Source organism: Schistocerca nitens, chromosome 12 (assembly GCF_023898315.1).
Source record: "Schistocerca nitens isolate TAMUIC-IGC-003100 chromosome 12, iqSchNite1.1, whole genome shotgun sequence".
In the NCBI taxonomy this organism is placed as follows: Eukaryota; Metazoa; Arthropoda; class Insecta; order Orthoptera; family Acrididae; genus Schistocerca; species Schistocerca nitens.
Window position 1 is genome coordinate 28616786 of NC_064625.1, and position 14559 is coordinate 28631344.

Here is a 14559-nt window from a genome sequence, read left to right on the forward strand (position 1 = left end):
CAGCAGTTATTCACAACTTGCAAATAACACCATACTCATCTCGTTTGTCCTCTATTCCCGAGTACCTGGAAACCTTACAGAACAAAATACAAACTGTATGCTACAAACTAAATTCTAAACTTAAATATTTTGCTGCTGTACCGTCATATGCTATCATTGAAGAGTAAGAAAATAGTGGAGCCATAAAATTATTATGTGTTGTTTCACAAGAAAATTCTTTGAATATTATTGTATGTAAGTAACATTTTTCATCTTACTGTTTTGGACATAAAAACTCATTTATAAAAGAAACAATGTTATGTGACTGTTGGCACAGAAGCAAAACTGCAGTGCCAATAGAGTAAGTTATTGTTATTAAATGGAAGAAATAATTTCTTAAAATAAATATAACATTAATATAAATTAGACTGTCAAAATTCTGAGAAAAAAATAAATAAAAATGATGCACCATGAAAGAATTCTCCAAATGGGACGGAAATAAGTAGATATGATGTACATGTAGAGACAAACAAATGACTACAGTTTCAGAAACATTGGATGATTAATTCATGACAAGGAGCTTCACAAACTGAGCAAGTCAATAACGCATTGGTCCACCTCCAGCCTTTATGTAAACAGTTATATGATTTGGCATCGATTGACAGTGTTGGACACCCTCCTGAGGGATATCGTGCCAAACTCTGTCCAGCTTGCACGGTATATTGTCAAAATCCTGAGCTTGTTGGAGGGCCATGCCCATAATGCTCCAGATGTTCTAAAATTGTGGAGAAATCCAGCGACCTCACTGGAAAAGATAAGGTTTGGCAAACAGCAGTAGAGACTGTCACATGTGTGGGTGAGCATTGTCTAGCCGAAATGTAAGCCCAGGATGGCTCGCCATGAAGGGCAATAAAACGGGATGTAGAATGTCGTCAATGTACCACTGTGCTGTAAGAGTGTCACTGATGACAACCAAAGGGATCGTGCTACGAAAAAAAAAAGGCACACTAAACCATCGCCCCTGGTTGTTGGGCTGTATGGCAGGTTGGTATCCCACTGCTGTCCGAGGTGTCTACAGGCACGTCTTCACTGGTCATCGGGGTTCAGTTCAAAGTAGGACTCATCACTGGAGACAATTCCACTCCAGTCAATGAGATTCCATGCTGAAGACATATTTGGAGATGCCCTGGATAGAGGTGCGATACCAACCTGACTGTCGACTGTCATAGTTCCTGGCAATCTCAGGGGTGATGGTAGGGATGCCATTTCTTTTCGTAGCAAGACTTCTTTGGTCGTCAATCGCGACATCCTAGCAGGACAGTGGTACATCGATGATATTCTGTGCTCCGTTCCTTTGTGTCAAACAATCTCGGGCTTACATTTCAGCAAGATAACACCCGCCCACACACAGCTAAGGTTCCTACTGCTTGTCTTCGTGCTTGCTAAACCCTACCTTGGACAGCAAGGTTTCTGGATCTCTCCCCAACCGAGAATGTGTGGAGCATTATGGGCACAGCTCTCCCAGCAGCTCAGGATTTTGACAATCTAACATGCCAGTTGGGCATAATCTGGCACAATATTCTCAGGAAGGCATCCAGTAACTCCATTAATTAATGCCAAGCCGAGTAACTACTTGGATAATGGCCAGAGGTGGACCAACATGTTACTGACTTGCTCAATTTGTGAAGCGCTTTCTCTTGAATAAAATAATCCAGTTTTTCTGAAACTGTAATCATTTGTTCATACGTATATGTACATCACATCTACCAATTTCCATCCCATTTTGATAATTCCTTCGTGGTGCATATTTTTTGTCTTAGAGTGTAAATAAGTTTATGTTAATTGCGTAATCACTTATTATATTGTTCAAATGATAAATTACTAATGACAACATCTTCACATATCCTCTTCCACATATCTCTTAATTTGGAGATGTCATGTAGAGACCATGTCAGCCCTGTATGTGACCTTCCCTTTGAATCAGTTAGTTCTATATGAGAAAAAGTACCACCGCAGCTGTATCTTGAAATGTCTTTATTCTATCACACATATAGTTTTGGCAGCACATTACCACCATCCTCAGACACTCATTACCACTAAGGAATAACGTGAACTCATTTAAATATCTACAACCTAATTGCTACAGCTTTATTGTCTCAATGTTGGGCATGGGCACCTAAGATAATCTGGTACCATCTGATCTCTAATCATACACAGTACATAAATATGTAGGCCAGTGCATCTTCATATAAGATGTAACAACAACAGTTAGTCCTATTTCTCATGTGACAAAAGTCATTAAAACTTCACCAGAGAAAATTGTTTAGTGTTGCATTTTGGTCTCACAAGAAGCCAGTAAATGGAATGAAATCATTCAGATGCTCAGTGATAATACTGCAACAAAAATAAATAAATAAATAACAGAGAGAAGGAAAAAATGCCGAATTTTGTCTTCCAAAACTTTTATAGTGGATGAATGTAATAAGGTTCCTCCTTTTAACAATCACACTAACACCAAAATGGCAGGCATTGCAATAAGTGATCGCAGAATACATAAACTAAAATCACCTTATAGTGGAAAAGTATCTGAAATAGAAATCTTTGAGATTCTATGAAGATTATGCATTAGAACTTTCTCCCCTTCTAGTACCAGTTTCATCATAGGCCGTTGTAAGAGTGAGGAATGCCAATCAGTTGGGAAAAAAGCACACGTAATTCCTATTTCCCATAAGGGTCATAGGACATATAGTCTTATATCTCTGATGTCAATCTGATCTAGAATTATGAAACAAGTTTTATGTCCACATACTATGTTGCTTTTGAGGAACAATGCTATCCTCTTTAAAAAGCAATTTGTATTCTGCAAAAAGAGATCTTGTAAAATACAGCTTGCTGTATTTATGAGCACCAGAGAGCCACAGACAATGGCATCCATGTTGATGCTGTGTTTCTTGACTTCAGGAAAGCATTCAGTACAGTTCAGCAATGCCATTTCATGAACAAAATACAAGCTTACCAAGTATCAGAAAAGATTTGGGAAGGGATTCAGGATTTTCTTGCAGACTGAATTCAACACGTCATTGCTAATAGAACAAAAATAAAAATATGTAAAAACAATCTCAGGAGGAACCCGAGAACATGTGATAGGCCTATTAATGATTTCAATTGATATAAATCATCTAGTGAATAACATCTGATACAAGAGTTTTAGCAGCAATAGGTTGCAAAGTTGCACACTAGCAAGTAATCTGACAGATACTTGAAGTTAAACGTATCATCTGGTCATTTGTGATGGTCATAATATATACCATTCTGACACTCAGTGCCAATGTTATTAAAAGGAAGGTTGTACCAGAGGAGAAGCAGGCTGTGACTGGCTGCCGTCTGGTCATTTGTGATGGTCATAATATATACCATTCTGACACTCAGTGCCAATGTTATTAAAAGGAAGGTTGTACCAGAGGAGAAGCAGGCTGTGACTGGCTGCCACAGCGACATCACTATAGGAGCAAAGAGAGGTGGTTGCTAGCATAGGAAGCAATTCATAATCACAAATAAATTCTTACAACTGCAGTAAGTTTTCAGAAAATTATTTACAGCAGTTGATTTACATATTTACATGCCCTCCTCAATGCCAATCAGCATGGATTTCAAAAACATCGATCACGTGAAAACAAATTTGCACTTTTCGCACATGAAAGCTATGGATCAAGGCAATGAGGTAGATGCAGTATTTCTTTATTTCCAAAAAGCATTTGACCCAGTACTGCTCCTACACTTATGGTCAAAAGTACGATCATATGTGGTATTAAGTGAAATTTGTGACTGGATTGAAGACTTTTTGGTAGGGAGGATGCAGCATATTATCTTGGATGGAGGTTCATCATCAGATGTAGAAGTAACTTCAGAAGTGCACCAGTGAAGTGTGTCAGGACCCTTACTGTTCATGTTATGTATTAATGACCTTGCAGACAACATTAATACTAAAAATGAGGCTTTTTGCAGATGGTGCAGTTACCTATAACGGAAGTACTATCTGAAAGAAACTGCATAAATATTCAGTCAGATCTTGAAAAGATTTCAAAGTGGTGCAGAGATTGGCAACTTGCTCTAAATGTTCAGAAATGTAAAATTTTGCACTTTAGAAAATGACAAAACAAATTATCCTATGACTATAATATCAATGAGTCATTGATGGAGTCGGACAACTCATACAAATAGCTGCCTGTCACACTTTGTAGGGATATGAAATGGAAATATCACATAGATTCAGTAATGGGTAAAGCATGTGGTAGACTTTGGTTTAATGGTAGAATAAAGGGGAAGCGCAATCAGTCTAGAAAGGAGATTACTTATAAATCACTTGTGGGACTGGTTCTAGAATATTGGTCTCATACCAGATAGGACTAACAGGGGATATTGAACTATACAGAGAAGGCAAGATGAATGGTCACAGGTTTGTTTAATGCACAGGAGAGTGTCACAGAGTACTGAACGAACTGAATGGGAAGACTCCACAAGATAGACATAAACTATCCTGAGACAGTCTGTTAACAAAGTTTCAAGAACCGGCTTTAATTATTAATCTAGGAATATACTGTAATCCCCTATGTATTGCTCACATAGGGATTCTGAGGATAAGATTAGAATAATTACTGCTCATACAGAGGCATTCAAACAGTCCTTATTCCCACACTCCATACATGAATGGAATGGGATGAAACCTTAATAATAGGTACAACGGGATGTATCCTCTGTCATGATAATTGCTGAATGCCACTTGATAAATCACTCAGATGTTTTATTACTTCTTTGGTACGGCATGCTGAGTGCAATGCATTTTTGTACTAACCAAAAACATCAAAGCTATCATGAATGCTGAGTTCTCTTAGTAAAGGCGAACAGATTACAGTTTTAACTAGGAAAATTCTAACCTCACTACTGATTTTAACAGCTTCTTACACATCACTTCACAGGAATAAATCCTCATTTCCTTTTGAATTTATGTTCTGTCACCATGCCCAGTCCACATGCCAGTTAAACAATATGCTATGTTTACCTTCGCCCACCAATTCATTGCGTGCATTACAATACTAAATGGACATCTACAGCAAAGTGAACAATTAAATGAATGCACATAATACAGTAATGTCAACAGGCAGAACTATTAAGAGATGTATCTTACACCAGGTCTGATTTTCCCTGTATATTTTTAACCTGCTCAAATAAAACTAAACTAAACTCTGCCCGAACAGGCCATGAAGACCCAACAGTACCAACCGGCCGCTGTGTCATCTTCAGCCCACAGGTGTCACAGGATGCAGATTAACTTTCATTGAGTGTCAATATTCATGCAGAAAACCATTGGGCAACTGATAAAAAATCCATCAACTCTTAACCATATTGCTAGGTCAAACCAATATTTATTTTTACCATATATGGTATCAATCAAAACCTTTTTACCACAGAATTTTTTGTCATTTGTAAGGGTGTGGGGTTATTATTGACATGAAGGTGTGTTATGATAATTTGTTACTCTCTCTGTCATCCTCTCTACCCTGCACTTTGTAATATGCAACCGAAGAATTGGTGATAAGACTATCTTGCAGATACTGCCACACTCTCACACTGTTAGCATCATCTACATATTCCTATGACTTCTCAAGTTTATGCTCTCTTCTTATGTTATCTATATGTCCAAACGGTCCAAAATGTGTATCCATCATCACAAACACACTCACTTTCTTTAAGACTGCAGTATGTGGAAGACGTCGCTGCAATGGATCAGCGGGCATTGCTCAATCAGGCACATGCTACCTACGTGCTATCTGCATGTGTTGTACAGAAATTTACATTAACCTTGCCTGATGACACAATAGTAGCTTTTAAAGATACAGGACAGGTAGAGCCATTTTGATTAACAAGTCTCTTACCCTTTGGCCTGTTTTGCCTTTTGTGTCAGCAACTCCTAAGTAGTGGCATACATAACAATTCTTTCCACCTGATGACTTCGTGAAGAAAACATTTTCTTCATCTTGCATCTCTCCTTTCCACTGTAGGAAGTCTGAAAATAAAAACAGTAATTCCAATACAAACATCTATACAGTATGTGTAAATTATTTTTAGAAGTGATTTTATTTACAACAGAAAACATGGCACTTAGCACCTCCCAAAATATATGAATTACATCTTTTCACCAATGAAGTGCTTAAAAAATCTGAGAAATACAAAATGTGTTCGGAAAATTCCAGAACATTCATAATTTCACACCAATGCTGTGTTGGAGCGAAAAGCAGTTGGCATCCCTGCACACGTCTGTGTTTAATGTGTAACTGCTGGAAATTTCATAGTTGTATGTCTGTTAGTTATTTTCAGTACTGTGTTGAGTAAAACATTGTGTTGCACAGTTTGCAAGTTTCGAGATGGTAGACTCAGAGGAGCAACAAGTCTGCATTAAATTTTGTGTGAAACTCAAGAAAATCTTTACGGAGGCACACCAAATGATGCAGGAAGCCTACGATGATGAGCGCTGAACCCGTACTCAGTGTTACAAGTGGTTCACACGGTTTAAAAATGGCCGGATGGAAGTTAAAGATGACTCTTGTTCAGGACGCCCTCGAACGACGCTCGTATAAGGAACATCAACAAAATTGTACATGCCGATCAAAGACTGACTGTCTGAGAGATTGCAGAAGAACATAACATTACAGTTGGATCATGTCATGAAATCCTAACACAGCATCTTGGAATGCATTGTGTTGCCGCCAAGTTTGTCCCACACCACGCATGACTATTGCACAAAAAACAAAATCACTGTGCTGCCTCATCCTCTGTACTCTCCAGACCTGGCACCTGGGAAGTTTTTTTATTTCCAAAGTTGAAATTCCCATTGCAAAGACAAAGATTTGCAATGGTAGATGAGACAAAAGAAAATTTGCAGACAGCGCTTCATGCGATCAAGCAAGAGGTGTACCAAGACTGCTTTCGTAATTGGAAATGGCACTGGGAGCAGTGTATCAGTTGTAGAGGAGAGTATTTTGAAAGGAGATCATGTACAATAAGTGAAAGGTAAGAACAGAAAAAAATTTGTGGACTATGTTCTGGAATCTTATTGAACGGGTCTTGTAAAAGGAGCAATGTCACAGTAAAGATACAGGGTGTTTATAAATTACCGTCTACAAGTGTAGATATATGTCCCAACACCACAACATTACAAGAAGTCCATCTGAAAGTACTTCTTTAGTGCATTATGAAATTAATTCTCTTTAATGACCCCTGATAATCCAAAGAATTTTATCAGACATGCGTTTTTATTTACTGTCTTCTTTATATATAGTCTTGGCATTTGTTTTTAGCTTGTCAAATTGTCTTTTGCTCAGTTTCAACGTGCAGTGTGGAATCATTCATGATCATCTTATTGTTCCCTACAGAATACATCTCAAGTTGAAGACAGGTACAATTAAAAGACTCTGCCTGTCTGCAAGTTGATGTATCTTTTTTACGGCAACTAGCAATCTGTCTTTTCCTACTGTTGATATATTCCTTCTTGGAGTTTTCATTGTTTGATTATTGTTCCCTATTGTACCACAATGTCTTATCGGATGAACATACTTATGTTTTCTCCGAAATAAGGTGCTTTATTTACTGGATAATGTATCCCTAGACATCATCCAATGGATGATATTTATGCACGATGGTGCTCCAGCTAAGATTGCCGGCACCTTGATAACCAGTTTCCAAATCAGTGGACTGCTCAAACAGATCCATTGCACAGCCTACGTGATCAGTGATCACCTGACTTAAATCCAAAGGATTTTTATCTTTTGGGACATTTAAAATGTTTAGTACATTCAACTGCTGTACCTACTGTCAGTATTCTGAGGAAGTGTTTCGAAAATAGATTTGACCAAATATATGACACTCCAGGAATTTTCAACAGAGCAGTGCAAAAACTGGGACACAGGCTCCGGCATGCACTGAAACAAGAGGAGGTGACTTTGACCAATTTTTGTAGATGTATGTTGCTACTACATTAGCTAAAAACCCATGCCCTAATGAAGGATTTTTGGACCCAAGTTCATGTGGACTTTTTGTGGGGTTTTGATGTCAGCAACACATTCCTATATTTCAGGAGATCCATTTATAAACCCTCTATATGTAAATGCAATCAACACTGAAATACTTTATCAATGTGCAAAAAATTAATCATATTTCCAGACTGGACGTCAAATTGAAGGATGAAATTAGCACGATCTAGCACAATATGGAAATCTGCTACGGACCACAAGTGATTTACAGCCTCAGAACAAGTACAATTCAAACATGTTAGTGGTTAATTAATGCTACAACAAGAAAAGAAAATGATTTGCTTTGCAGGCAAACTTAAGTGCATACAATAGCTTAAGTTATTTGTTTGAAGTCAGACAAAAGACCATTGAAGGAAGAGAATAGAAAACTATGATGTAGAGACAATCCATGTATAATGTGCCTCATCTACAAAGTAAGGGTGTGTTACTTGTGAGCACTGTGAGATTACAGAAATGTAGCAAAGCAATTCATAGATGAGGTGCAGATTTGTTCTCATTCAAGACACAAAATTCCAAGTAACTTCAGTGAATCAGGAAGTGTTATTGCACATTTTGCTTTTGTTAAAACACAAAATCACTCTGTTTGTGATTAATAGCTACAGTTCTTAAACAGAATCTTTGTAGCACAGCAGACCCTAAAATTAAGAGTGAACCAATGAGTTTAATTTGAAGTTATCTGCTTACTATTCAGAAAAACATTCCACCAACTGTAAGGCATGGGCAGTAAGATATGGATAAGATTTCAAACAGGTGCAAAGAGGGGCAACTTGCTTTAAATTTTTATAAATATAAAAAAGGTGCACTTCACAAATAGCAAAACATAGTGTCCAATAACTGGATTACAAATGTGTCAGAGTTGGAATCTGTTAACTCTAAGAAATACGTGGATGTAACAGTTTGTGGGAGACATGAAATTGAATGACCATGTAGAATCACTACTAGGGCTTGATCCAGCACACAGTTTTGCTTTGCCAAGAAGTTTCATACCAGTGCATATTCTAGTGCAGAGTGAAAATTTCATTCTGGAAACATCTCCCAGGCTGTGGCTAAGCCATGTCTCCACAATATACTTTTCTCCCAGGAGAGCTAGTCTTGCAAGCTTCACAGAAGACCTTCTGCTAAATCTGGAAGGTAGAAGATGAGGTACTGGTAGAAGTAAAACTGTGAGAACGGATCGCCAACCATGTTTGGGTAGTCAGTCAGTAGAACACTTGCCCGTGGAAGGCATAAAAAGCTAGTGATGAAACACAGAAGTTGTGAAATATGTCTGGATGAAAAAAGAAAGAACAGAACTGAGTTCCCAAAAATACAACTTTTTGGCACCTTTATAAGATGTTTGTGATTTTCTTCTGTCCTTGCCTTAGCAGAATTCTGTCAAAGCCATTAATGTAATCAACCAATACAAAGTAGTTGCTGTAGATTCATTCTCAATGACTTGCTTAATTGAAAAAACATTATCAGTAAATAGAGATAAAAAAACAGTGATCCACCCAAATAGTGTTGCGTGTTAGTCACTTCTGGGACAGGGAGGTGCACCAGCCCCCAATCAAATTCATACAGCAGATTAATGACAAGGTTGGTGTGCTAGACAGTCTGGATGTGGTTTTTAGGCGGTTTCTCACATCCGATAAGATGAGCACCAGGCTAGTATCCAAGTTCTGCCTCAGTTACACGAGTAACAGAAAACTTGTGCACACTTTCACACAAATAACACTACATGCAGACAGTTGGGGTACAAGCATTCCATCCCACTGGGTGACAGGAAGGGCATTTGGCCACACCTTAAATTAATCATGCCAAGTCCATTAATAAACATTCAGGCCCTGCACAGATCTGGGCAAAGCCGTAAGAAAAAGAAGAAGAGATACAAAACTGGTGGGAAAAAGTAGTAGTCTCTCCCATATTCAAGTAAGCAAACTCAATAGCAACAGAGGAATCAGATTTCTAAACTCTGAATTTAAGCCATACACATGATACTTCCTAAATGTCTTTGGACCATCACCGAGAATATTTGGTTACACATAGCCTGTCCTTAAACCAGTTCACATCATGCTACACTCTACAGTAACAATAAAAAGGTGACATAGATCTTAATGCTGATAACTTCAACTAGATACTCTAGCAGCCTGTTTTATGAGATAGTTTTAAGAGGGATGTGATTTCGGAAGAAAATTTGACATACTATTTAACTCTTAAGACTTATTTATATTTGTTTAGTGCTTAATCTTTTTCTTGTATCTAGTGTTCATGCTGTCTAATGTGGGTATCACTTTTTCAGAATTTGACAAATTTTATGCTATTATTTAACTTCGTGGCCAGATGCCCTTCACAACACCACAGTTGTTACGGTAACCTAAGGGAGGGATGCCATTTGTTCCACATGTCTCTTTGAATTGTCTAAACTTTCTTCTGTGTGTAATTGTATTGTAACTGTTTTCTGAGACAAAATTTGGGGAACAGCTCAGCATTTACCTAAACAAGTGTGGGAAACCTCCTAAAAGGCATACCAGGCTGGCCAATGTACAAGCCCATGATCATTTATTCATCGCACAGATTAGATATGGCTCTGGCATGTTACCATGCTGCATGTTACGCTAAACGGGCGAGTCATTTATTTAATTTTTAATACTGTACCATTATTCAAGAGGCATAGCAACATGTAATATACCATTACTCTCTTGGTGAAATACTTTGTTTGACCATTATGAAATACCTCACAGACAATGATCTATCGACACACAGCCAGTAGGGGTTCAAAAAAATATTGATCTTGTGACACACAACTGACTCTTTATTCTCGCAAAGTAATGAGTGATGTTGACAGTGGCTCTCAAGTTAATTCCATATTTCCACATTTGTAGAAAGCTTTCGGTATTATTCCTCACATGTATCTTCTAATCAGATTGTGTTCCTATCGAGTATCATCACAGCTATGTGAGTGGATTTGTGTTTTTCTGTCAGAAAGGTCACAGTTCATAGTAACTGATGGGTAGTCATCAACTGAAACAGAAGTGATATCTAGGGACCCACAGGTCCTCTGCTATTTGTAATCCACACAAATAATTTATGAGACAATCTGAGCAGCCCTCCTACACTGTTTGCAGGTAATGCTGTCATTTACCTTCTAGTTAACTCATCAGAACATCAAAATTAATTACAAAATGATTTAGACAAATAGCTGTATACTGAAAAAAGTGGAAATTGACCCTAAACAATAAAAAGGGCATGTCCTCCTCGATGGAAGAACTGTTATATTTAGATTACTCAATAAATCACACAAATTTAAAGGCTGTTGATCCAACTAAATATTAGCTCTGTTCAAAAAATTCTGGAACTTTGTCCACAAATTTTTTGTATGCTCAGCTTTTACTTATTGTGCATGGTCTTCAAAATTCTCTCCTCCATAAATGATACACTACTCCTTAAGAGGATGAGGCAGTACAGTGATTTCATTTTTTGTGCAACAGTCACACACAAACCAGGATGAATATGCAGGTGCGTTATCACGACACAAGAGCCATGAATTGTCTTGCCACATTTCAGGCTGTTTCCTTTCCACATTTTCTTGCAAACATCGCAACATATTCTGAGAGTATCCCAATTAACAGTTTGTCCCTGTGGCACAAATTCATGATGAACTAATTCTTCAAAGTCAAAGAAAACTATCAGCATGGCTTTGACTTTTGACCTGACTTGACAAGCTTTTTCTGGGCTTGGAGAACCTTTTGTGAAGATTTATGAAGATTGAGCCTTGGTCGCAACATCTGAACTGCAGACCCACGTCTCAGTACTTGTTATAATTCTCTTAAGGGACATGTCATTCTCATTTGCACCATCCAAAAACTCTTCACATATTGCAAAGCGAAGGACTTTCTTGTGTTGACGCATGAGCCATGGGACAAACTTGGCGGCAACACGATACACTCCAAGACGCTGAGCCAAGATTTCATTACATGATCCAACTGAAATGTTACATTCTTCTGCAGTCTATCAGACAGTCAGTCTCCGATTGGCGCACACTGTTTTGTTAACATTCCTGACGTGAGCGTTGTCGGTAGACATTGCAGGGTGTCCTGAACAAGGGTCATCTTTCGTTTCTGTCTGGCCATTTTTAAACTGTGTGAACCATTTGTTATTTTTTGTGTTGGCTGTGAAGAGAGCTTCTGATGATAGTGATTTAAATATTTATTTATTTAGTGTATGGCATTACAGTGATTGAAACAGAACACTGACTACACAAGTACAGCCATAACTGGATTACTGCGAAGTTCTCACACTGAGATTTCATTTTCACAAGCGAAGCATTTAAACCAAAGCAGGCACAGAAACTATGGTGCATGGGAAGAATAATTGTTTGAATGCCTCAGTGCATGCAGTACTTATTCTAATTGTATCCTCACAATCCCTATGTGAGCAATATGTAGGAGGTTGTAGTATATTCCTAGAATCATTCATAAAAGCCAGTGCATGAAACTTTGTTAATAGACTTTCTCAGGACAGTTTACATCTATCTTCAAGAGTCTTTCAGTTCAGTTCCTTCAGTATCTCTGCAACACTGTCCTATGGATCAAAGAAACCTGTGACCACTCACTCTACCTTTCTCTGTATACATTGAATATTCCTCATTAGGCCTATTTGGTATTGATCCCACACACTTGAGCATGAGTGATTTGTAAGCAGTCTCCTTTATAGACTGATTGCACTTTCCCAGTATTCTACCGATAAACTGAAGTCACCCACCTGCTCTACCAATGGCTGAGCCTAAGTGATCATCCCATTTCATATCCTTATCAAGTGTTACACCCAGGTATTTGTGTAACTTGGCCAATTCCAACAGTGACTCTTTGATATTATAGTAATAAGATACTATGACTTTTCGTTTTGTGAAGCCCACACTTTTACATTTCTGAACATTTAAAGCAACTTGCAAGTCTCTGCACCACTTTGAAATCTTAGCGAGATCCGACTCAACATTTATGAATCTTCTTTCAGACAGTACTTCATCACAGATAAGTGCATCATCTGCAAGAAGTCTGAGGTTATTATTAATATTGTCTGCAAGGTCATTAATATACAGTATGGACAAGAAGGGTTCCAACACACTTCCCTGGGACATACCTGAAGTTACTTCTACATCTGACGATGACTTTCTATCCTAGATAACATACAGCATTGTCCCAACCAAAAAATCCTAGTTCAGTCACAAATTTCAGTTGATACCCCATATGAACAAAGTTTTCAAAATAAGTGTAAGTGTATTACTAAGTTAAATGCTTTTCAGAAATCAAGAAATACTGCATCTACCTGACTGACTTGACCCAGAGCTTTCAGTACGTCACGTAAGAAAAGTGTGAGTTGGGCTTCATGTGATCCACAGTTTCAAGAGTGCGATGAGAACATCAGATTTCAGGCATTACCTCTCACCATGGACAACACAAAGGCCAAAATGACCAATGGCCTTCACGTTACGACTGAGAGCAGTGCCGTTTGTATGGAGTTGTCAGTGACAAAGACAAGCAACACTGCATGTAATAACTGAAGAAATCAAAGTGGGATATACAAAAAATGTATCCATTAGGACAGTGTGGCAAAATTTGGCATTAAAGGGCTATGGCAGCAGACGACCCGACACAAGTGCCTTTGCTAACAGCATGTCACCTGCAGTGACTCTCCTGGGCCCATGACCTTATTGGATGGACCCTAGACAAATGGAAAACTGTGGCCTGGTCAGATAGGTCCCGATTTCAGTTGGTAAGAGTTGATAGTAAGGTTTGAGTGCGGGCAGAGCCCACAAAGCCATGAACTCAAGTTGTCAACAAGGCACTGTGCAAGCTGCTGGTGGCTCCATAATGGTGTGGGCTGTGCTGACATGGAATGGGCTGGGTCCTCTGGATGTTCAGCTACTTGAAGACAATTTGCGGCCATTCATGAACTTCACGTACCAAAACAACAATGGAATTTTTATGGATAATAGTGCACTACGTCACTGGGCCACAATTGTTTGCGACTGGTTTGAAGAACATTCTGGATAATTTGAGTGGATGATTTGCCACCCAGATCACACAACATGAATTCCATTGAACATTTGTGGGACATAATCGATAGGTCAGTTCGTGCACAAAATCCTGCACTCACAACATTTTCGCAGTCATGGACAATTATAGAGGCAGCATGGCTCTATAATTCAGCAGGGGGACTTCCAAAGACGAAGTGAGTCCACGACACGTCGAGTTGCTGCATTACGCCAGGCAAAAGGACATATGACACAATATTAGGTGGAATCCCGTAGCTTATGTCATCTTAATGTATAAACCAATGCATGCACGGAAACTTTGATTCCCATTTTTAGGAGATGACTGATTGAAATGTACATTTCCAACTGTGTAGCTGGGTTTGTAATTCCATTTTTCTGAATAACTGCATGTTGCAAGTGGATGTCTTGATTACATTCGGTCTGGAACGTATCCTGTAATGAATTTTACACTTGTGATTG

The 14559-nt window shown here is 38.5% G+C and overlaps 1 protein-coding gene across 1 annotated transcript in view; it reads right to left on the reverse strand.

The window, feature by feature from the left end:
* LOC126215388 (phosphoserine aminotransferase) overlaps nucleotides 1-6035 on the reverse strand; it is a 122234-nt gene extending 116199 nt beyond the window's left edge. The window contains exon 1 of the mRNA XM_049942095.1: nucleotides 5913-6035. Within this exon, the coding sequence (XP_049798052.1) occupies nucleotides 5913-6020 (108 nt within the window). The 5' untranslated portion in view covers nucleotides 6021-6035. The remainder of the gene's footprint in view (nucleotides 1-5912) is intronic.
* Between the last annotated feature and the right edge of the window lie 8524 nt (nucleotides 6036-14559).